Raw genomic sequence first — 23,388 nt, forward strand, 5'->3', positions numbered from 1 at the left:
CGAGACTAAGGCTGAGCTCCGGCACTGCCGCTGGGGGCGGCTCCAGAACACTTCCGGGAGGCTCCTGTGGGGAAGTGTCTGGGTGTCTGCTTCCGGCGGCTTCCTGGCTGCTTCCTCAGCCTGCCGGACCATCGGGCTGAAGTAGTGGGCACGGGACGGCGGGCTGGCAACCCCCGGTCGTTGGGCCCGTCAGTCTCTAGCCATGGACCGGGACCTTATGCGGCAGTCACTGAATTTCCACGGGCCGTCATTGCTCTCCCTGCTCAGGAGCGAACAGCAGGACAATCCGCACTTCCGGAGCCTACTGGGGTCGGTGGTCGAGCCTGCCCGGGGCCCGCCGCCCCAGCAGCAGTTACAGGGCAGGTAATGGTTCAGCGGCGCCGCTGCGAGACGGGGGAGGGGAGGCAGCTGCGGGCTCCACTACCGCAGTCGGGCGGCTGAGTCCTGAAGGAGCAGAGCCGAGGCCGTGAGCCCGTGAGAACTGCGGCGCTAGTTCCGAGGGCAGGATGGAGGAGGGTGCCCACTCCTGGTGTGAGGGCAATGCAGGATGCGGGCTGAACTTTTTAAATCTGGTACTGCACTACCAGAGGCGCGGATTCTTTAGCTAAAATCCCTTGGGCTTGTGTATCTGCCGCGGCTGTCTCTTTTTAAGTTTCCGCGCCCTCCACCTACAGACCGGCGAATGAGGGAATCCTTGGTTAAAACTTTTTTTCGGAGGATGTACGGCCAAGAGCTTAGGACGGACCCGATTGGGCGATGAAAAAGCCCTGAGCAGAAGCTTGGACTTACTGAAAGGTTTTGCAGGTAAACCAGTTTTCATAAATTTTGTTTCTTTTTAAGAAAAGAGAAGAAAGTTGAAAACATTGAAATACAAAAATTCATTTCCAAAAAAGCGGATCTGCTTTTTGCAGTTTCCTGGAAATCAGATGCACCTACAACTTCTGAAGTTAATGAAGACGATGAAGGTGAGTTTAATCGTAAAGTCGTTTGATTGCGGTTTGGTTTAACAGCACTTCAGATGAACACAAAACTATTGTTAGTAATTTTGTTAATTATTTTTTCAGAACGTTATGCAGTCATGCCACCTTTAGAGCAATTCATGGAGATACCTAGTATGGACCGGAGAGAGCTCTTTTTTCGAGATATTGAGCGTGGTGATATAGTGATTGGAAGAATTAGTTCCATTCGGGAATTTGGGTTTTTCATGGTGTTGATTTGTTTAGGCAGTGGCATTATGAGAGATATATCCCACTTAGAAATCACAGTAAGTTATTCACTTTTCAGTTATTTGATTGTTTCTGTTTTGGATAAAATGTCATCTCAATGCAAAACTTATGTCTTTGCATCCAGTTGTAATTAAGTGTACCCTACAGACATAGTTTTGAGAATTAATTAATTAAATAAATATTAAGTAAAAAGTATAAATATAAAGCACCTTTTTATAAAAAAAATAATCAGCAGTAATAGAGTTACTTACAGTTTCTGGCACCACTTCTAGTTTTGGGGGGTTTTGCTCCCTTTGGGTGGCAGGGGTGGGGTCCTTTTTTAAACACTCAAAGAGATATCAGTGGAGATGGTGAGATTGATTAGTAGACTGGGGTTATTTCTTCTAGTTGAACATGTCTTTAATTATTTAGTATTAGATACTTGTATGTGGATAATTTAGAAACAAATTCATATTTATTCAATATGCATTTACAATAATTAAATTAAGTGGCTTGTACATTATAATAAGATGCTTTGCCCAAGGTGAATAGACCTAAATTTGAAATAGTATGTCACTTTAATTTAAAAGGTTAGATATTTACTGTGTGTTAAGGCAGGTAAGAAAGAGAAGAAAAGCAGAAGGTATCACAAACTGGATAACAGACCTAAACTTTGAAGAATTCACATTTCATTTTCTTTGGAACTCAGAGGCGCGGATTCTTTAGCTAAAATCCCTTGGACTTGTGTATCTGCCGCGGCTGTCCCTTTTTAAGTTTCTGCGCCCTCCACCTACAGACAGGGGAATGAGGGAATCCTTGGTTAAAACTTTTTTTCGGAGGATGTATGGCCAAGAGCTTAGGACAGACCCGATTGGGCAATGAAGCCGGTCTACTTTCTGGACAAGCTTTTAGTTTTATATTTAACAAGCACAAAATAATTTTTTGTTTCATCATCCATACTTATATGTGGTTTCTAAAACTAATTGCAAATTTCATGAGATTTTAGTTTTTGACCTGAACCAGAAAACTTGTTTTATTATGTTTAGGCACAGAAATTATTAAAGTCCTTATTTAAATTTAGACTCTAGGGTGCTAGTTGTTTTCTTAATGTTCCTGTCAACTATTAGCTGTTTATACTGAACAGCTAGAATAAAAGAAGACACTTCTCACCAAAGAATAGAATGTCTGGTGTTTTACAATACTTCTCATTGCAGGCTCTATGTCCACTAAGAGACGTGCCTTCTCTCAGTAACCATGGGGATCCTTTATCATATTACCAAACTGGTGACCTCGTTCGAGGTAATCAGTTTCATCATATTAATAAAAAAGTAACAGTTGTCATATTTATGTTAGTTTGCATTGCCTTGTTAATCAACTCAATTTTCTTATTTTTTAAGCTGGAATCAAGGATATTGACAGATATCATGAAAAGCTTGCTGTATCTCTATATAGCTCATCTCTTCCACCACACCTATCTGGTATTAAATTAGGTGTAATTAGTTCCGAAGAACTTCCTTTGTACTACAGGTAATTTATCCACATTGTCTCAACAAGTTAATTGGAAAACAATTTCTTTGCTAAAAAATAACAAATTTTGCCCAACTTCTAACAAAGTAGAATTGTAGTTTCTCTTATTTCAAAATATGCTAATTTTATTTTTATAACCCTTAAATTTCTTCAAACTTGGCAAAAGGAACCAAGTCATTATTGCCACACCTTCATGTACAAAAATGGTCTGAGTATTTAAATCCCATGTGATAATGTTATTTCCTTAATTAAAATGGGACATGCTAATCATGTTAATCATTTTTATATTTTTGTTGTGACTTTTTTTTTTTTTTTTTTTAAGGAGAAGCGTTGAACTAAATAGCAATTCTTCAGAATCCTATGAGAATATCATGCAGAGTTCTTTGGGATTTGTTAATCCAGGAGTAGTTGAATTCCTTTTAGGAAAACTAGGAATAGATGAATCTAATCCACCATCTTTAATGCGAGGCCTGCAAAGGTATAGTAAATCAGTATTATTATATTAAGTGGTGAGGTCAGTGGTGCTGAAGTCAAAAGCTGCATAACTGAAGAAAATACTCAGTTATCCTAAGCTTGCTGCCAATGTTTGAATGAACTAGGTGATCCCCTCTTTTTGGAATGGAGTCTTTTATCAGTGATAGATGTGTGCCATGTGACCAGATAGATGCAGAAAAAGATGCAGAAAAAAATAATATTTAACAATAATAGTCATTCCTGAGAGTTCAAGAATTTTGCTTTGTAAATAAAATACAAATTTCTTGCTTGGGATTCAGTCTTTATCTGTCAGGTGGAGAGATATAGTTACCCTAAAAAGTATTTACAGTTTGACTTTTATTTTCTTTAATAGCAAAAATTTCTCTGAAGACGATTTTGCTTCTGCATTAAGAAAGAAGCAGTCTGCATCTTGGGCTTTAAAATGGTATGAAGACTGTCTTTCAACACTTGCATTAGTCTAAAAGGTTAGGTTAAGGCAAGCATGCTTATGTCATCTTTAAGACCAAATTTGTTTATAAATGAATTTAAATGATACCTTTTTGACATTAGCTTTTTTAAAGGTGTAAATGGTGTTATGTTGTAAACTTTAAAGATTTAAGTTTTAGCCAATATTTTTAATTTTTTTAAAAAGGAATTCGTATATCGATATCTGGATTTCATAAGTATTTGTTATGAAATTATCCAAAGACAATACTTCTTAGTTATATTGAGAATATCAAAGACTAAATATTAACCAAATTTGATTTGCTTTAAAATTTTATTCGTGCTGACATTTTGTTTGGATATTCTGTGAAATATTTTTATGTATGCTTTACAAACACCTTTTTAGTGTGAAGATTGGAGTTGACTATTTTAAGGTTGGACGCCATGTGGATGCTATGAATGAATACAACAAGGCTCTGGAGATAGATAAACAAAATGTGGAAGCTTTGGTAGCTCGTGGAGCATTGTAAGTGGATAATAGGTTTTAAGGAATATTTACAAGGTAAATGTGTATAAGATTTATGAATAGCTCACAAAATAAATTCCTCTAATTTTGTCTCATATCTATAGATATGCAACAAAAGGAAGTCTGAACAAAGCAATAGAAGATTTTGAGCTTGCATTGGAAAACTGTCCAACTCACAGGAATGCAAGAAAATACCTCTGCCAGACCCTTGTAGAAAGAGGAGGGCAGTAAGTGTCAGATTTTGTTAAACAGCAGAGATCTAATATTCAACCAGCTACTATAAAATCTTGAACTTAACATAAGGAAATAGCATCTCTAACTCAGTTCAGACACTCTTAGTTTCAATTTTGGTTGAAAATGTTTTTTAAATATAGTCCTCTATACATTTTCTAGTTCTTTTTTTCCTTATTACTTAGGTTCTTTAAGATTGGAGATATTTTAGTGTCTTGACTTCACTTTTCTGAATATTTTCATTACACAGAAATATAAATGTAGATACAAGAAATTAGGTAAATATTCTTTTCCTGGACATACACTAGAAGTTTTTGTTTAATAGACAGAAATTTCTAATTCATTTCATCATTTTAGTAATTATAATGCCAGAAATATAAGTTGAGAACTCTATAGTTAATTGTGAATTAGATTTCACTATCGTATTCAGCTTATTGCTCTACTTTGTCCAGTGAAATCCACAAAACTTAGATTAAACGAAGAGCAAAACATTAAGAACAAACCCTATAACCTATCTTACTGTCCTGAGATACTGGCATAATACTTGGCATAGTAGTTTTATCATAAATATTTAGTGACTAATAGACTAGTCTAATTTATAAAATATTTTGAAGAAACATAATACTTTAAATAATTTGCTAACAGTCTGCTTTAATAATTAAAGACCAGTTTATGATTAAAAGCATTTTTTTTGCTGTTAATTTTTTAAATAGAATCATCTCTTTTCTGATTCATGAATTTGCCTGATCGTTCCAGTTTGTATGATCATTCCAGAACTCCATATAAATGAAATTTTGTAATATTTGTTTTTAACTGATAACGAACTTCTAGTTGGACCCAAGTGTTTGGAGCAGCTTTTTACTTTCTCACTAGGTACATAAGCTAGTACCTACTTAAATGTGGTTGTCTCATTTTTCACATATTGGTGATTTTTAGCTCAGTGAATGACAACACCATCTATTCCATCATCCAGGCCAAAAATGTTGATCGTCTTTGGTCCCTTACTCCCCTCGTCCAGTCTGACACAAGTGATTCCATTGAACCCACTGGTTTTTAAATTTGTTTTATAGTAATTACTTTTTCCTACTTTCCAAAACCTGAAAATATTTTGCAAAACCCTTTCACTGCTGTGTATCTAAACTTTCTAATTCTCATTTTTCACAACATAGACTTGTGAACATCATCTAATAATTATCCTGTCTACAGGCTGGTTGGGATATATACGTATGCCTTGGTATTTCCAACTTTAGCAGTGAATTTTCTGGGAAAATTTTTCTGTAGAAAGGAAAGTTCTTCATAAATTACTAGGAAAAGCCAGCCTATATAATTCTGTACTAAAGCTCAAGATCATAGTAAATTTACAGAGGATATCAGTTGATCATGTGTTTTCACGTATTATACTAAAATGCCAATGCTTGACCTACAGTATGGCTTTAGTTATCAGTAATAGATTCCTATTCGTATTTTTGTTTGTTTAATTAAGATGTAATTAACACATAACTTTATATTAGTTTCAGGTTATGTGCATTAATGTGATTAGATATATGTAAATATCATGAAGTATTGACCACAGTAAGTCTGGTTAACTTCCATCATTGTACATAGTTAAATTTTTTTTTCTTGTGATGAGAACTTTAAGATGTACTCTTTGCAACTTTCAAATATACAATATAGTATTAACTATAATCACCATGATGTACATTACATCCCCAGGACTTTATCTTATAACTGGAAGTTTATAAGATAAACCACTTTCACCTACTTTGCCCCCACCCCCCCCCCACATCTGGCAACCACCAATCTGTTCTCTGTATCTTTGAGTTCAGTTTTTCTGATTTGTTTTATGTGGTTTTATATTGTCTTTTTACCAAAAAAAAAAAAATAGCTGTAAAAGCACAATATTTAAGTATTGTTCAATTTGAAAATAATTTGCTGGGCTTCCCTGGTGGCTCGGTGATTAAGAATCCACCTGCCAATGCAGGGGACATGGGTTCAAGCCCTGGTCCAGGAAGATCCCACATGCCGCAGAGCAACTAAGCGCCACAACTACTGAACCTGCACTCTAGAGCCTGCGAGCCTAGAGCCCGTGCTCTGCAACAACAGAAGCCACCGCGATGAGAAGCCCGTGCACGGCAACAAAGAGTAGCCCCTGCTCACCACAACTAGAGAAAGCCCGACACAGCAATGAAGACCCAACACAGTCAAAAGTAAAATAAATAAATTAATTTATTTAAAAAAAGAAAATAATTTGCTGAACGTGGCTTTTCCCCTAATAAATTCTCTCATATACGCCTCTGCCCTATATGCATATTTGAGGACTTCTAATTTTTACCCGAAAAAAGCTAAATTTTCCTTTCTGATTTAGGTTAGAAGAAGAAGAAAAGTTTTTAAATGCTGAAAGTTACTATAAGAAAGCTTTGGCTTTGGATGAAACTTTTAAAGATGCAGAGGATGCTTTGCAGAAGCTTCATAAATATATGCAGGTGATTCTTTATTTCCTCTTAGAAATTTAATGAGATTTGAAATTAATGCCAAAACTTAACTTTTTTCTGGGGAAAACTATTCTAGATCATTTAAGTAAGGCATTATGAAAAGTTTTTTAGATAATAGCTTTTCTTAATTGGGTTTGACATTGCTTCATAGTTTTGTTAATAGTCAAAAGTAAAAATAGCCCTGTGAGAAAATTCCCATTGCCTAAATTTGGTATGTGGATTTGAGAACTGTCCTTGTAGTGAGCTTTCCTGGTGGTTACAGAATTCAGTATTGTTACTGTAATTGAGCCAATTTTTAAAAACCTTTTTGAGAAATATTTTAAACTGTCTTTTCCTGTAATACTGATGATGATGTTTTCTCATGCATTTTCTTCTGAATTGGACCATTGCTGCTGTGTCTGTGACATCTGGTGCTGCTCATCCCCATCCTCAAACTGGAAAATGATTTCTTATATAATCATGCATCCAACTGGGCTGTGCTATTTTTTAAATGGTTTGTATTTGAACATGGTGATTTCCCCCTCAATTCATCTTAATGGAATTTCTTTATTTGAATTTTATTTATAAAATTTGTGTCCTGTTTAAATTTTTAATGTTTTTTAATAATTTTTCATGTATTTTATTTTTTCCCTTTCTTGCACTCTGGGTCATGGGTTTCGATGCAATGGCTTCCCCTTTTTTCATGGAATACCAACTGCAATTGGTCCTCAATACTGTTCTGGCTGTTCCAATGATTAATGCCAAACACCTGTGTGATTAATTTTTATATGTAAAAAATATTTGTTTAATGCTGGATATATGGTGATTTGGGTATACCACATTTGGTTTCTGGTTGGGGGGTTGGTCTTTTGAAAACTGGGTTTTATATGTTCTGCTATTTTTAACGTGTGGTTTTTTCCGATATCTGGGTTGTAAAAGAAATCTTTGGAATTAAGAGAAAAACAAGCTGAAAAGGAAGAAAAGCAGAAAACAAGGAAAATAGAAACAAGTGCAGAAAAGTTACGTAAGCTTTTAAAAGAGGAGAAAAGGTAAACTATGATATTCAGTATTCTTAAACTTAAAGCAAGTACTGAGTTGAACCAAAGTGCCATGTGGGAGGTAAAGTAAGTAAAACATAAAAGTGTTTCAAGTTGTAATCAATGATTCTTAGCAAGTATGTATACCATAAATTTTTCTATAAAAGAGATAAAGCAAAGTGGAATGGAAGGCTAGAATTCTGCAAAAAAAAGAAAAATTTAATCTTAGAATTAAAATATGTAAGTCATTTTAATTATCTGTATTTTAGGGAGAAATTTTTTAGAACTAGAGCAGTAATTTTCAACTGGGAGCGGTTTTGTCCCCCAGAGGACATTTTTGGTTGTCATAACTGGTAGAGTGCTGTTGGCATCTAGAGGGTAGAGGTCAGGGATGCTGCTAAACTTTCTACAATGATGTAGGATTCCCCCACCACCACCCTACCCTCCCAGCAAAGAATTATTTGGCCAAAAATGTTAATAGTACTGAGGTGGAAAAACTATTAACTAGAGGTAGCCAAATATAAAACCTCAATTCTCTCCTTTATGTATTCATATGGTCTTAAATTTTTAAGGTAATATGGGAAATGTCACTGTGTCTTTCAGAAATGATGGATTTGCTTACAGTGACAACTGTCTACACAAGTATTTTTTTCCAAAAGTCATGACATGGTAAAATTGGATCTTGTAGTAGCTAGGATTATTATTATAATTCCTTATCTAAGCCACAACTTTTATGAAAATCTTTAGAATAAAATAGAACTAAAATCTTTATGGATAATTAAACACTTTTATACTCAACATATCTGATGAGTTAACTACATTTTTTTAGGCTAAAGAAAAAAAGAAGAAAATCAACTTCTTCCTCTTCGAGTGTTTCTTCTGCTGATGAATCAGTTTCTTCTTCATCCTCTTCCTCTTCTGGTCACAAAAGGCATAAGAAACATAAGAGGAATCGCTCAGAGTCTTCTCGAAGTTCCAAAAGGCATTCAGCTAAGGCATCCTCAAATCAGGTAGATCAGAATAAGAAAGATGAGTGCTTCCCAGTTCCAGCCAATACTTCAGCATCTTTTCTTAACCAAAAACAAGAAGTGGAAAAACTACTGGAAAAGCAGGATAGGTTACCATATCAAAAGAAACAGGTAAAAGAAAAAGATAGATGCCCTCTTTCTTCATCTTCAGTTGAAATTCCGGATGATTTTGGAGGTAGGTCTGAAGATCCAAGAGATTTTTATAATAGCTATAAAACTCAGACAGGTAGTAGCAAAACAGAAAAGCCACATAAATCAGAAAGACATTTTTCCAGTAGAAGAGATTCCTCAGATTCCTTCTATAGGAATTCAGAGGACAAGATAAAAATTTATGGTTATAGAAGATTTGAGAAAGATACAGAAGGAAGAAAAGAACACTATAGAAGGTGGGAGCCAGGTTCCATGAAATATTCCACTTCACCAGCAAGCTCAGACTACTCTTGGAAGTCAGTTGAAAAATATAAAAAATACACTTATTCTGGATCACGTGATTTCAGTAGACATGAGCAAAGATATCAATTAAATAAAAATCAAGGAGAATATGAAAGAGAGGGTAATTATGAGGAGGATATTAAAACAGAGGTTCCAGAAGAGGGACTAAGTAGCAAAGAGCATTCAGAAAGTGGAGTTAAAAAAAATTTACCTCAAAATTTACTCAATATATTTAATCAGATAGCTGCATTTGAGAAAGAAAAAGGAAATAAGCCAAAAAATTAATATGCCAAGGGGATCAGCACCATTAACACTAAAGGCTTTTAATAAAAGGTTTTGGTCTTTTAGTAATAACAGTCCAGTGCAGAAATATCTGCTCCTGCGGTTATTTTATTTGTAGAGACTACAGAAATCAAGTGCTTTTTATAGCGATCCTCAAAAGTATATTTGTTTCAGTTGTAGGTCCCCTTTTCATAGCTTGATTTTTTTCAGGTTTTTCTTGTGTTTGTTTATGTACAGTTATTTCTTACTCTGATGATTTAAACTTCTTCACCTGAAGATAACACTCTCAAAGTATTGTTTCTTCATTGTATTATGGTGTGTGAGAATTTCTTGGGTCCACCTTATCCTGCTGTTTGAGAGAATATTAAATTTGTGCAGTGAACACTTGGATCGTTTTTATCAAAACTTATTTCATTCTCTCCTCTGTTAAATTAAAAGCTCTTGACTTTTGAAACAAATATATTTGAATGTTTCATAAGTACCATTTTCATTTTTAAATATTAAGTTTTTTGCATAACTTTTATCTTAAAATGGTAGATTATCTGTCTTGTCTAATTGACCTCTAAACCCTGATTTAATTAAAATGGTTTATGTATCAGCTGTTTAACAGGTACCTTAGGAATAAAGCCATGAAAGTTGACTAGGGGCCCATTTTACTTCTCTTTTTCTCCCCCCTTCTTGCTAGCAATATAGCACTAAGAAATTTCTTTAAATATTGGCAAGACCCTAAGAGACTACATTCCAGGCAAAAATAGATCAGAGTAGGAAAGAGTTCTTTTAGCAAAAACAGCAGTGGCAAGTGAAACACACTATAAATCTGGTCTTCCACTACGGGAAAGGAAGTTAGGAAACTGTCCTAGTATTGCAGATGTCCAGTTGGGAAGGCACTGGGCCTGTTTCTGAATAGCCTAGAGCTGGCCTGCATTTCTGCTTTTCTTCCTTAACACCTCTCCTCTGATACCTCCTTTCTTAGAGTCTGAATAAATGACTAGGCTGACAGAGCCTGGGCTTAGAATAAATTTCAGCAACTAGAGCTGAAGAAGGAATGGACTTGGATCGTAAGGATCCTCCCCGAATTATTGAAAACAGTATAAATAGGGATAGAGATAGATATAAATAGAAGTCATAGGCGTTTATAATGGGCTTTAGAATCTTTCCAACTCATGATGACACTGGATGGGTGGATTGGAGGGTAGTGAGTATCCATCTACAAAGGTCTAAGTGACAGAGAATGATAGAGGAAGAAGACAGTCTTTGTTCTGTCTTGGAGTTTCTGCCAACAGTAAAATACCAAAAGTTAGTATAACTGGATGTGTACTATTTGTGACCTTCAGACTTCAGTGATGGGAGCCTAATGAAAAAGCTAAAATTTGTTTTGCAGTGGAACAGAAAAAGAAACTCTGGTCAAAAACAATAGGTAATGGCAGTAGAAATCAGTCAGTCACTTGGGCATTAGTCTTTGCACCAAGAAATTTATCTGAAAAGAGTCCCTAGTTCTTTCTGTGTATTAATAGTTCTGGTATCATCCCTATGTAATCCTACACAGTGGTGTTTTTAGAGTGGAAACTCTTGTGACATACTATGCCTTGACCTTTAGGAATTGCTAGCACAGCTTCAGGATTTTACACACACTTTATTTAATAAAATCTCTCTGAGCATCACTATCAACCAGCATTGTCATTTTCCAAAGCGTTTTTATGGCTTAATGTTACATTCAGTTACAAAAAATTAGGTTAGTATCTTATACAACAGCCTGCCTGAATTTAGAAATTCCATCTTCCCCAAAGCTTCTTTCCTGGGATATATTAAGCAGATTATATAAGACAATTTATAAGGATATATTGAGGAAACCCATCACAGAAAAAAAATATATTATTGGAGATTTACTTGTGAAGAATCCCTAGTGGTATCTTCAGCACTTTTTTTCCTTGAACATTATGTCTATAGTTTGTACGTACCCAGGCAGTATCTTGGTTTGCATAAGTAGATGACTTTCTAACACAGCAGGTGAATGTTAGGATAACTCTAGATTTGGAGATAATAGGGTTGATCCCTTGTTTCACCATTTAACATTATTACACTGAACTTGGAACTATTACTTTAAGAGTTAAATGTAGACTTGCATGCTGGCTTGAGAACCTAACCATTCCACAAATACTGTGCTAGGCTTTGGTTGGTGACTCAATAATAGGTAGAAGTTCCTGTGCAATTCCGATGTATCAGGCCCTGTGCACTTTGTATATATTATCTGATTATTTCAATAAACTTTTGATATAGATAACTCTTACTGTCTTTATATTACAAATGAGGAAAAAAGCATAAAGTAACTTTCCCAAGGTCAGAGAACTATTAAGATACAATTCCTGCCTTCATAGAATACAGTGTTTAATATTTCAACTTCCAAGTAATTTACAAAGTAAAATAGGGCAGAGAATGAGAACTCTGAACATTTGAAGTGACCATAAGATCAATCAGTTTTTAGATCTTATAAATCTCACTTAGCAGAACAGTGTTTTATGAAACAATATTCAGCTTTTTACCCATCTTATTCATTGGACTTGGCTATGCCTTTTGCTGGCTATTACTAAAAATGATAAAATATTCTAGTGATCAGGAGAAACCACTACTGCCTTTCAGAAGGAATTGCAAGTGACAGTTCTAAACAATGACAATTGTCTGTATAACAAATATTTTTTTCCAAGGTTTGAAGGAGACAATACTCATTTAGGTACATAGATCCTGATATTTATTTGAAAACCAGTTTTATATCATAGTAATACTTCAGGAGTTCAAACTGTTGGGCACATGTTATGATAAAGTATTGACTGAAATAACATTCTTAATCTGGTAGTCTACCTTCACTGCAAATTTATGGAATTCCTATTACAAATCTAATTACGCATAGCTTTCTTTAAATTGTTTATTAAATCAAGGAAATCTTGAAAACACATTCTTGGTTGTATCTTGAGAGCAAAATCTTTAATGTGTTTGACTTCTTTCAAGATCAGAATGGACTACTTCCTAGAAATTTAAGCTGCACTTTTATTGATACAGTGGTTCTCTTTCCTATCAATTGTTTTCTTGGTGGGGGGAGGGGGAGAGATAATGCCATTTTTTGACCAAAAATTTTTTAATTATACTAAAGGAAGAAACTGCAGTTTTCTTCCCCCAAAGTCTGGGAAGTATGTTTCTTTTAATAAAACCTAATTTCAGGATCTTCCAGGGTAAAAGAGATATAACAAACAAAATAACAGTGGAAAATATAACCCTATGCTTGTATAACACGTATCCTTGTTAAGAATCTGTTCTTACTGCTTTCCCTCTATGTGAAAAAAAATAGTAGGCAAAAAGTTAAGAAAATTAAACATTTCTTTGGCTTATTTGGACCCAAATAGCTTGAATTTTTTCTTTAACAGTTTTTATATTTTCCACTGGATAAAACTTTTGTCTGGTCATATTGTATTTCTAACACTATTTCAGTAGGGCTGTATATCAGTATAAGGCACCCAAAAGCATAGAGTGGGATATACTATTTTTAAATTATGAGATTTTTGGTTTTGTGTTTACAACTTTTTCAAAAGAGAGATTAAAATGTTTATTTGCTGCTCTTTTTGTTTTTACCATTACTGGAGCCACTGCTAGCACTAGTTGGTGTAGAAGTGCTGCCAGTTAGTGAAGAGGCTGGGAAGTTCAGCTCTAATACTTTAACTGAAGCCTGAGAAGCAGAAGTACTTGTACTCTTAGATGACCTAGAATAAAACCAGAATTACTGTAACTTAATTCAAAATTTTTATTTTAGTAGAGACCCCCTCATTAATGGCAAACGATGCCATAATCCCACAAGTAATTAAAGAGATCAAAAAAGATATACTATTAATAGTGCTAATAATTTTAAAAGCATCACCATTAGTAATATCAAGAAATTAGTTTAAAAAGGAAAAGCTGATAAAGTTTCAAACCAGTAGAAAAATAGTTTGACAAATATATTTCTATTGATACATGAAAAATGTTTTCAACTATAACCAATTTAGAGATAAAATCATTAGGTATTAAAAGTTTGCAAAAATCATTAAACAAAAGGTAACAAAAACAGGCATGGGAAGTTGGGTGCTGGCAAGAGTGATTAAAATGATAGGTTATATAATTTAAACCAAAAAGAAGAAAGTGAAGGGCCTATTGACAGGATAAAGTGGTGGTAACTATCCATACAACTGTAAATACTAAGATTTTTAAATATATATTTTTATGAAAGTACTGGGATGTTCAAGTGGCTGCTCACCGTGTTTACATAGAAAGTGTTTTTGTTTTGTTTTACTTAAACATTGTCTTAGGAAATCCTTTCATGACATCTCTTCACAGAGTATGAAAAGTAATATGGCTGCTGTGTTGACAAAATGTCTACTTGATGATAGAATTCTGTATAAAACTAAACTGCAGAAGTAAAGAATAATTTCCTTTTTAGCAAAATTAAGCAGCATAAATAAAATTCTGACTCCTGAAGATTTTACAATGGATTTTAATAATAAGTCTGTACAACCAAGTTGCCCTTTTATGGTTTAATAAATTCTCCCCATACTCAGGGATGACCATGCTAAATGTACCCTCCAAAATCTCACCCTGCTTTATCCTACTGAGATAGCTGCTAGTCACAAAGCACTTATGCCAAAATGAAAATAACACCAGACAGAAGTCAGAAGGAAAGAGTCCTGCCCTGCTGGCTGTTTTCTGTATATGTGACACTGACACATGCCATAGCTGTGGCATGTGGAAGTAGCTGAGTTCACTTAGGATGGAAGCTGTAAGAGTTGTAGGTAAATAAGTAAGGAGACGGTGTTTTCTCCTTCCACTTACCTTGCTGATACCAGTGAAGTCTGGGAAGAAGATCTAGAACTGTGACGACTCCCTTTAGTACTAGCTGTAGGTAGTGCTAAACCACTCTGGAAGGATAGTCAATAGCAGTCAGTACCACTGCATTTTATAATATTTTTCATTAGACTTCACTTTATGATGAATACCATAAATTTTTTTTGTGAAATGTTTAAGAAATATATTTAACTAGAAGATACTCTTATTACCTGTTGAAAGTATGTTTGAAGGATAATACCAATCTCAGCATTTTCTTCTGTGATATCAACTAACATTTCATCAATGATCTTGTGAAGCTGTTTCACTTCACGAAGTTTGATATCTTGTTCTTCTAGTGTTTCATCTTTCGTGTCTTTCAAAAGACGGATTTCCTTGATGAGTTTTGCACACTGTTGGTCAACAGTAGTCAGTTACTATTTAAACCTGTTTTCTAGAACTTAATATTTTTTAATGGGTGAAGGAGGATTTGGGGTTATCATTTGGAACTCCAAAAAAATATAAATATGACAGGTCAGTTTTTAAAAGTTATCAATACCTGTTTAGTTACTCTCTCTAATTTTGGCTTCTGCTCCTCAGTTTCTCTCCTTAGTTGAAGTGTGTAAGCTTGCTTCTCTGATATTTTTTCTTTGACATTATTTGTTAAATGTTCTATAACTGCTAAAGTATTTTCCATGCTCTGCAGAAAATAAAGGTATTAACATACTTATTGGTTAGGATCAGAAATAACTTTTATAACTTGCCAAGTATTCATTTAATTTCGATTCATTTATTTTTGTATACAATGTACATTCTGTTGGTAGATAATAAGTATAATGGCTCTATGGATTAAGTTTTATATATAATTCCACTGGAAAGTATTTTTATGGTATTTGGGAGAAAAATAAACAATTCAAACAATGATTGTTGAAAGCATACAATTTTCAAAGATTCCTAATTCATATCACCTGTTCCTTCAACTTTATTAGTCAAAAAAAATCTAAATGTTTATAGAGCCTGCTTATTACCAAGCACGTTGTTTCCTTATCTTTCAGACTTTTAAGGAACAATCTTTAAGGTGATATTAAAGGATTTAAGTGAAATAAAGTTCATTAAATAAAAGGTTAGTGGATAGATCATAATTAGCTAGCTCTGATTCATCAGCTAATCAACAAGTAATTTGTCAGGAGTCTAACCTACACTTTAGCCCTGGGATTTTAACTAATTTAGTTAATACTTCGATCACTTATTTTTTTTCTCATTTAAATGAGACATCTCTCACTATCTAATTCTCTAAAAAATTGTCTTTGTACAAGATAACAAGAAAGAATAATGATGGTTAACTTTTACTAAGGTCTTATTACTAAAGCCTGTAGAATTTACCTGGATATCTTCCTGTAGTTCTCTGATTTGTCTTTGTTTGTATCTGTGTTTTTCATCAACAGCTCTCTTTTGTTCTTCTAGTTGAATTTTTACCTCATACTCAGCACCTAGAATTTAAAGAATTTTTGCTCTAAATTTTTAACATGCTGTGTAGAAAGCAAGCTTAAAGTCTTACATAAGTTAAACTTTTAACTTTTTTTTATGAAAGGTTAAATTCCTTATGTCTAGTTGTTGAAAAACAGGACATGAAATAACTATTTTTATTTTGTCAGCATAGAGCAGCCAATATGCTGTTCTCTTCAGATTTGAAATTAATTCCCTAGAGAAGTGATATGCCATATCACTAGAAGTAATAATGGAAATAACACCTTAGCACTTATTTTAAAGGAGGGGGATTAGTTTTTCCAACTGAATCAAACATGATACACTTTTGTTTTCCTTGTCTCATAGTGTTCCTCTTTTGAAGGTAAATAATTCTACAGTTTTCATTGCATGTATATTTTTAAAGTTTTAATAATTCCTACATACTAGATGGAGTCACTTTCTTAAAAGATTGTTTGTAATTGTTGTTGCAGCTGTTCAGCACTTGCAAGGTGTTTCCTAGAGCATAGATTTCTTTTTCAGCTTTGTTGATCTTAGCATCCAAACTGTCACCTTCCCTTTGAAGTTCTTCTTTTTCTTGAGCAGCCTATGAAAAATGGAATAGATTGGTTAAAAGTATCATGGGGGAGAATGTCTGTTTTCAGGGCAGGAAATAGTTAACTCACAACAATACCAGTTTGCCGTGGGGCCTACATGCAGCACCAAGCATTTATTTCTTGCACCTGATTTAAAGTAAAAGACCAAATCCTCAAGGCCTTCCAAATATAGCACATAGGCTACAAAAGCATGATGGCAGTGTAGTAACCAACCAAAGCTTACATGAAAACTCTCCAACAAAAATGAACGAAAAGTTAAGCCGGTATAAACTTTACTGAGAAGAGAAATAAGGTTAGCTAGAAGTGGTTTCAAACTAGATATTAAATAAAAAGAATGTATGTTTCTCACCTGAAAGCGGCTTGGCACACTTTCTCATTTTAAGTCTTAGTGGTAAAAGAGGTGAACAAAGTATACCCATAAAGTGTCACATATTTTTTAAAGGAAAAATACTGCATGATCCTACTTATATGAGGTACCTAGAGTAGTCAGATTCACAAAAACAAAGTAGATTGGTGGTTGCCAGGAGTTTTGGAGAGGGAGAAATGGGGAGTTATTGTTTAATGGGTACAGTTTCAGTTTTGAAAGATAAAAAAAGTTCTGGGGATGGCTCTTGTGTTGACTGCACAGCAATATGAATATACTTAGTACCACTGAACTGTACACTTAAAAATTATTAAAACAGCAAATTTTATGTATAATCACATTTTTAAAAGTTTTAATTAGATGATTGTGATAAATATGGCTAGAAAAAATGAAGTCTGTAAATTGCTGAAAACCAAAAATTCCTCAGTGAGTGAACATACCCAGTGACTTTTTCCAGCTTAACTGTCACTGAGCTAAGCCTTCTAGAGTTGTACCCAAACAGTTCCAAAGAACTGCAATTAAGGGTTGAGAGGGATAGCATGCATATATATTTAAAAGTGCCCCCGTGAAAAGATGCTCAGCATCACTAATCATTAGAGAAATGTAAATCAGAACTACAGTGAGGTACCACCTCACACCAGTCAGAATGGCCATCATCAAAAAGTCTAAAAATAACAAATGCTGGAGGGGGTTTGAAGAAAAGGGAACTCTCCTACACTGTTGCTGGTAATGTAAATTGGTACAGCCACTATGGAGACCAGTATGGAGGGTCCTTAAAAAACTAAAAATAGAGCTCCCATATGATCCAGCAATCCCACTCCTGGGCATATACCCAGACAAAACTATAATTCAAAAAGAAACATGCAACCCTATGTTAATAGCAGCAGTAATCACAAAAGACAAGACATGGAAACAACCTAAGTGTCCATCAACAGATGAAAGGATAAAGATGTGGTACATGTATACAATGGAATATTACTCAGCCATAAAAGAGAATAAAGCAATTTGCAACAACATGGATGGACCTAGAGATTATCATACTAAGTGAAGTAAGTCAGAAAGAGAAAGCTAAATATCATATCACATATATGTGGAATCTAAAATATGACACAGATGAGTATATCTATGAAACAGAAACAGACCCACAGATATAGAGAACAGACTTGTGGTTGCCAAGGGGGAGAGGAGTGGGGGACGGAAGGAGTGGGAGTTTGGGATTAGCAGATGCAAACTATTACATATAGGATGGATAAACAAAGTCCTACTGTATAACACAGGGAACTATATTCAATATCCTGTGATAAACCATAATGGTAAAGAATATTTGAAAAAGAATATATATATATAGCTGAATCACTTTGCTATACAGAAGAAATTAACACAACATTGTAAATCAACTATACTTCAATAAAATTTTTTAAAAGTGTCAAAACCCATTTTTAGTCAAAATCAACTAATAATTTCATTGGTAAATTTATTCAATCCCAAGTATCTATATTTAAACCAGAATGTGGTCACTGGAATTTTTTTTGGTAATGTTTTAATTCTTAACATTTTCAGTTGTTTGTTTTATTATGCTTCAAGATACGTTACACATTTTTATAGCAAATAGTACATAATAAAAAATTAAGCTTATCAAAGAAAATAACGTTCTTAGGTAAATTACATCTAATTCTTTCAAGTTGAGTCTAGAATTAGCAAACATTTCATTCAAAATATAGTGTAGGGAGAAAGAGCTAGAATGAATCAAAACAGCTAGATTTTAGTTGTGGATTTCCTACTAGTAAGCTGAGTAACATTAAGTCATTTACTTCCCTACTCCAAGGTCAGTTTGTTTGTCAAATGAATGAGTTGAATTTGTTCATTTATACAAAATCCTGATCTAATTCCATAAATACCTTAGACTTCTAAACAGTGGTAAGTAGAAAATCAGTCAGAGGTGTGCACTCCTGTAGAATCAGATAATCCCTGTAGGGCCCACTAGAAAATGCCAGGTCTTTGGTGTCACCATGCAGTGGCATCATTGTACACCCATTGATTGCTTTTGTCCATTTTCAGACCATGGATAATTTTTCTCAACATAAGCCAGATTGACTTCAGTTATAAAGAAAAGTTTCCATTTTACACATCTGGCACATGTGAAGTGTTATGAGTAAAACATTTAAATATGCTGACAACAAAAAATGTGAATAACTGTGTGGCAAGCTATGGACCCTGGAGGAAAGTGAAGTATGACATCAGGAAATTAAGAAGGGCAACTGATAGCCTTGATTAATTTCACATATTCACTATAGTGGCACAGAAGGAATACCCTTCCTCATAAAATTTGCCTGTTTTCCTGAGAAGTGGATACTTCATCATCATCATCATAACAGCAATAACGGTAATGATAGCTAATATTCACTGAGAGCTCATTTTGTTCCAGACACTGTTTAAGGGCTTTACATATATTTTCTCATTTACTTCTTAAAACAAAAGTAACAATATTACCCTAATATTTTAAGTGAGTAAACTAAGACCCCAAATGGTTAAATAACTTATTCAAGGTCACCTACCTAATCAGTGATAGAACCAAGGCATGGACAAAAGCACTCTAACACCAGTGCTTTTATGTAACTCATCAAAGCCCTTGTTGGTAGAGAAACTTAGCTGGAATTGCAACATCTATCTACTTCCCATCATTTAACAGACTAGAGCCTACAATTCACCCCTTGGGAACCTTCAAAACCTGAGAGGAGGAAAGTCCTGTTAATAGTGGGCAGAAGCCTCACATACTAAAGACTGATGAGTTATAAGAAGGGTTTGAGAGCTGGGACTCATTTCTCATATAGGTTGGGTGGAATTTCCTGAGGCAAAGTGGCAGACATATCACACAGTGTAGTAGGTTAGGGGCAGCCTTAAGGGCTACAGAAGGAAACTTAGAAGATTAAGTAGAAGTCCAAATGGAGGGTGCATCCACAAGGGCCATCCTCTAAAGATGTGAATTGGAGATCTCTTTCTCACTCCTATCCATGTATGATACAGGAAAAATGACCTAAAGTTACAATCTCCATTACTTCTTTGAACTGTTTAGAGTAACTTCCCAGACCTCTCTGCAAAGGAAATCACACCTGTTCAGGGTATTTTCTACAAGGGAAAGATGAATATAGCAGTAGTCAGGAAGGAAATTGCATCCAAGTCCTGATCACTTCTAAATTTCCCTTTAGGGTTACAAGGTACAGATAATCACGAGATGGCAGACAACTCTCAAAACAACAGAAAAAAACAGTAGATTCGGGCTTCCCTGGTGGCACAGTGGTTGAGAGTCCGCCTGCCGATGCAGGGGACATGGGTTCGTGCCCCGGTCTGGGAGGATCCCACATGCCACGGAGCGGCTGGGCCCGTGAGCCATGGCCGCTGAGCCTGCGTGTACAGAGCCTGTGCTCCGCAATGGGAGAGGCCACAACAGTGAGAGGCCCACATACCGGACCAAAAAAAAAAAAAAAAAAACAGTAGATTCACCTGATCTGTTTGTCTCCCACCTAAAACGAAAGCAAAGGAACAGCCCTCTTCCTCTCTAGCTATCTGCCATACCAGGACAGCAATGATAAACTGGAGTGTAAGATTCAGAGGTGGTGTAGCTCTAGGTGACAATAAAGTCTAGGCTGTGGTCACATGAGTGCATGACTACAGTGAAGTAAAGCTTTGAGCCTGAGGTTTTGAACAGGTTGTCACAACGTGTTAAGGACACCCAGAGTGACAGTGGGTCTTAGAGTAAAAGAGATTATGAACCTTGAATAAATGAAGGAAAAAGCCATGATACAAATGATAGCAAAAAAACAGTGTCAGGGTGGTCCAGACCTCTCTTTGACCTCGTGTATAAAACTAATAATGCTTCAGTACCTCCATCTAGCAAATCATGTTTTATGACCTAATTAAGTGTAATAGCTACTGGAGTACTATGAAATTTGAAATTTCATGGCAAAAATAAATTTGCCATTTTGGTTTTTAACAAAGAGCTAAGAAAGAATGAATACTTCATTCTATCACAACTGTAAATCCATTAAGATTACCTTTATTACGTAATAGGCCTGCGTTTTCTCCTCTTCTCCCTCAGGAGGCAGCATAACAACAGTAAGAATTTCATATCTATTCTTCAGCTTATCAATTTTACTTAGCCGCTCATGAAACTCAGCACTAGTATGAAAAGGAAAAGAAAAATTAAACACTGAAAAACAATATACTTTTAAAGGACTACTGTTCTTACAGAAGACAGTTTTCTGTTACTACTGAACTCAAACAGTTTAAATATATTCTCACGTTGCAATTTTATAATTCAGTGTGAAGGGTCTCAGATTTCACCCAATTTGAAAGCTAACAAGTTAGCCTGCCACAGTTTCATGGATGCTGGCAAAAAAACACAAGATTTATGGGTCAGAGGAAAAGGCCTTTATCACTCATGGCACATACCAAGTAGCATGAGCTTCCTATTTGCATTAGTTCCCCTTGCTCCCAAAGTGCCATGCAGGTGAGGAGGAGCTCAAATGGATGCTGCACATACAACAGGTTTATGTCACAACTGAAGAACCTCAAGCTTAGTTAATCCAAATATTTTATAATGGAAAATAAGCAAACATACCTAACCTTTGCTGCAGAGGGAGATACTATCTCTAGCTCCCAAGGCTGCTCACTATCCAAACATCTTTTAAAAGATGGTCCAGTGCAAATCAAAACCACAATGAGATGTCACCTCACACCCATGAGAATGGCTACTATCAAAAAGACAAAAAAAAAAACCAACAAAGTATTAGTGAGGAAGTGGAGAAACAGAACCTTTAACCACTATTAGTGGGACAGTAAAATGGTGCAAATGCTATGGAAAGTATGGCAGTTCCTCAAAAACTTAAAAATAGAAGAGCCATATGATCCAGCAATCCCACTTCTGGGTATATATCCTAAAGAATTTAAAGCGGGTTCTCAAAGAGATACCTGCACACCAATGTTCATATATTATTCACAAAAGCCAAGATGCGGAAGCAAGCCAAATGCCCATGGACAGACGAATGAATAAGATACATAAAATGGAATATTATTCAGCCTTAAAGAGGAAATTCTGTCACATGCTATATGGTGAACCTTGAGGACATTATGCTAAATGAAATAAACCAGTCACAAAGAGAAATACTACATGATTCCACTTACGTGAGGTATCTAAAGTAGTCAAATTCATACAGAAAGAATAGTGGCTACTAAGGGCTGAGGGAAGGGGGAAATGGGAAGGTAATATTTAATGGGTATAGAGTTTCAGTTTTACAAGATGAAAAAGTTCTGGAGATCTGTTGCTCAACAATGTGAAAATATATAACACTACTAACTGTACATTGTAAAATTGTTAAGATGGTAAATTTTATGTGTTTTTTACCAAAAAGTTTTAAAAGATAGTTTCAGTTTTATAAGATGAAAAAGTTCTGGAGATCTATTGCTCAAAAATGTGAAAATACTAACCCTACTAACTGTACATTTTTAAATGGTTAAGATGATAAATTTTTTTTTTTACCAAAAAAATGTTTTAACATCTTTATTGGAATATAATTGCTTTACAATGTTGTGTTTCTGCTGTATAACAAAGTGAATCATCTATATGCATACATATATCCCCATCTCCCCTCCCTCTTGCGTCTCCCTCTCATCCTCCTTATCCCACCCCTCTAGGTGGTCGCAAAGCACCGAGCTGATCTCCCTGTGCCATGCAGCTGCTTCCCGCTAGCTCTCTATTTTATATTTGGTAGTGTATATATCTCAACACTACTGTCTCACTTTATCCCAGCTTACCCTTCACCAGCCCCCATGTCCTCAAGTCCATTCTCTATGTCTGTGTCTTTATTCCTTTCCTGCCCCTAGGTTCATCAGAACCATTTTTTTTTTAGATTCCATATATATGTGTTAGCACATGGTATTTGTTCTTCTCTTTCTGACTTACTTCACTGCATGACAGACTCTAGGTCCATCCACCTACTAAAAATAACTCAATTTCATTTCTCTTTATGGCTGAGTAATATTCCATTGTATATATGTTCCACATCTTCTATATCCATTCACCTGTCGATGGACACTTAAGTTGCTTCCATGTCCTCGCTATTGTAAATAGTGCTGCAAAGAACATAGTGGTGCCTGACGCTTTCTGAATTATTGTTTTCTCAGGGTATATGCCCAGTAGTGGGATTCCTGGATCATATGGTAGTTCTATTTTTAGTTTTTTAAGGAATCTCCATACTATTCTCCATAGTGGCTATACAATTTACATTCCCACCAACAGTGCAAGAGGGTTCCCTTTTCTCCACACCCTCTTCAGCATTTATTGTTTGTAAATTTTTGATGATGGCCATTCTGACTGGTGTGAGGTGATACCTCATTGTAGTTTTGATTTGTTTGATTTGCTCAACATCACTAATCATTTCCCTAATG

General features: G+C 35.2%; 2 protein-coding genes across 3 annotated transcripts in view; one reads left to right on the forward strand and one right to left on the reverse strand.

The window, feature by feature from the left end:
• Positions 1-67: 67 nt before the first annotated feature.
• Positions 68-10,044, forward strand: TTC14 (tetratricopeptide repeat domain 14). 2 transcript variants are annotated; one of them, XM_024767732.1, is made up of 13 exons: positions 229-363; positions 675-804; positions 912-965; positions 1,065-1,264; positions 2,420-2,504; positions 2,603-2,732; positions 3,055-3,210; positions 3,580-3,651; positions 4,057-4,176; positions 4,281-4,403; positions 6,773-6,890; positions 7,818-7,927; positions 8,745-10,044. In XM_024767732.1, the coding sequence occupies exons 4-13, from the start codon at positions 1,079-1,081 to the stop codon at positions 9,658-9,660; spliced, it is 2,016 nt and encodes a 671-aa protein (XP_024623500.1). In that variant the 5' UTR covers positions 229-363; positions 675-804; positions 912-965; positions 1,065-1,078; the 3' UTR covers positions 9,661-10,044. The 2 variants fall into 2 exon arrangements, with proteins under 2 accessions (XP_024623493.1, XP_024623500.1); XM_024767725.1 differs by lacking the exon at positions 675-804 and having other exon boundaries at positions 68-363; positions 841-965.
• A 140-nt stretch (positions 10,045-10,184) lies between these two features.
• The window catches only part of CCDC39 (coiled-coil domain 39 molecular ruler complex subunit), a 48,287-nt gene continuing 35,083 nt past the window's right edge, over positions 10,185-23,388 (reverse strand). Inside the window, exons 14-20 of the mRNA XM_024767714.1 lie at positions 20,997-21,120; positions 16,411-16,570; positions 15,883-15,989; positions 15,059-15,199; positions 14,733-14,912; positions 14,509-14,594; positions 10,185-13,406 (exon numbers count right to left, since the gene is read on the reverse strand). Coding sequence (XP_024623482.1) covers positions 13,253-13,406; positions 14,509-14,594; positions 14,733-14,912; positions 15,059-15,199; positions 15,883-15,989; positions 16,411-16,570; positions 20,997-21,120 — 952 coding nt within the window. The 3' untranslated portion in view covers positions 10,185-13,252. The remainder of the gene's footprint in view (positions 13,407-14,508; positions 14,595-14,732; positions 14,913-15,058; positions 15,200-15,882; positions 15,990-16,410; positions 16,571-20,996; positions 21,121-23,388) is intronic.

This window comes from Neophocaena asiaeorientalis, unplaced genomic scaffold, assembly GCF_003031525.2.
Source record: "Neophocaena asiaeorientalis asiaeorientalis breed wild unplaced genomic scaffold, Neophocaena_asiaeorientalis_V1.1 scaffold225, whole genome shotgun sequence".
In the NCBI taxonomy this organism is placed as follows: Eukaryota; Metazoa; Chordata; class Mammalia; order Artiodactyla; family Phocoenidae; genus Neophocaena; species Neophocaena asiaeorientalis.

What these genes read in the sequence shown, in the direction of transcription:
- TTC14 (XM_024767725.1), top strand. Translation starts at nt 203, where the DNA reads ATGGACCGGGACCTTATGCGGCAGTCACTGAATTTCCACGGGCCGTCA. An exon ending in CAGCAGCAGTTACAGGGCAG is followed by an intron (nt 364 to 840) that starts GTAATGGTTCAG and finishes TTTCTTTTTAAG; the next exon opens with AAAAGAGAAGAAAGTTGAAA. An exon ending in CTTTTAAAAGAGGAGAAAAG is followed by an intron (nt 7,928 to 8,744) that starts GTAAACTATGAT and finishes ACATTTTTTTAG; the next exon opens with GCTAAAGAAAAAAAGAAGAA.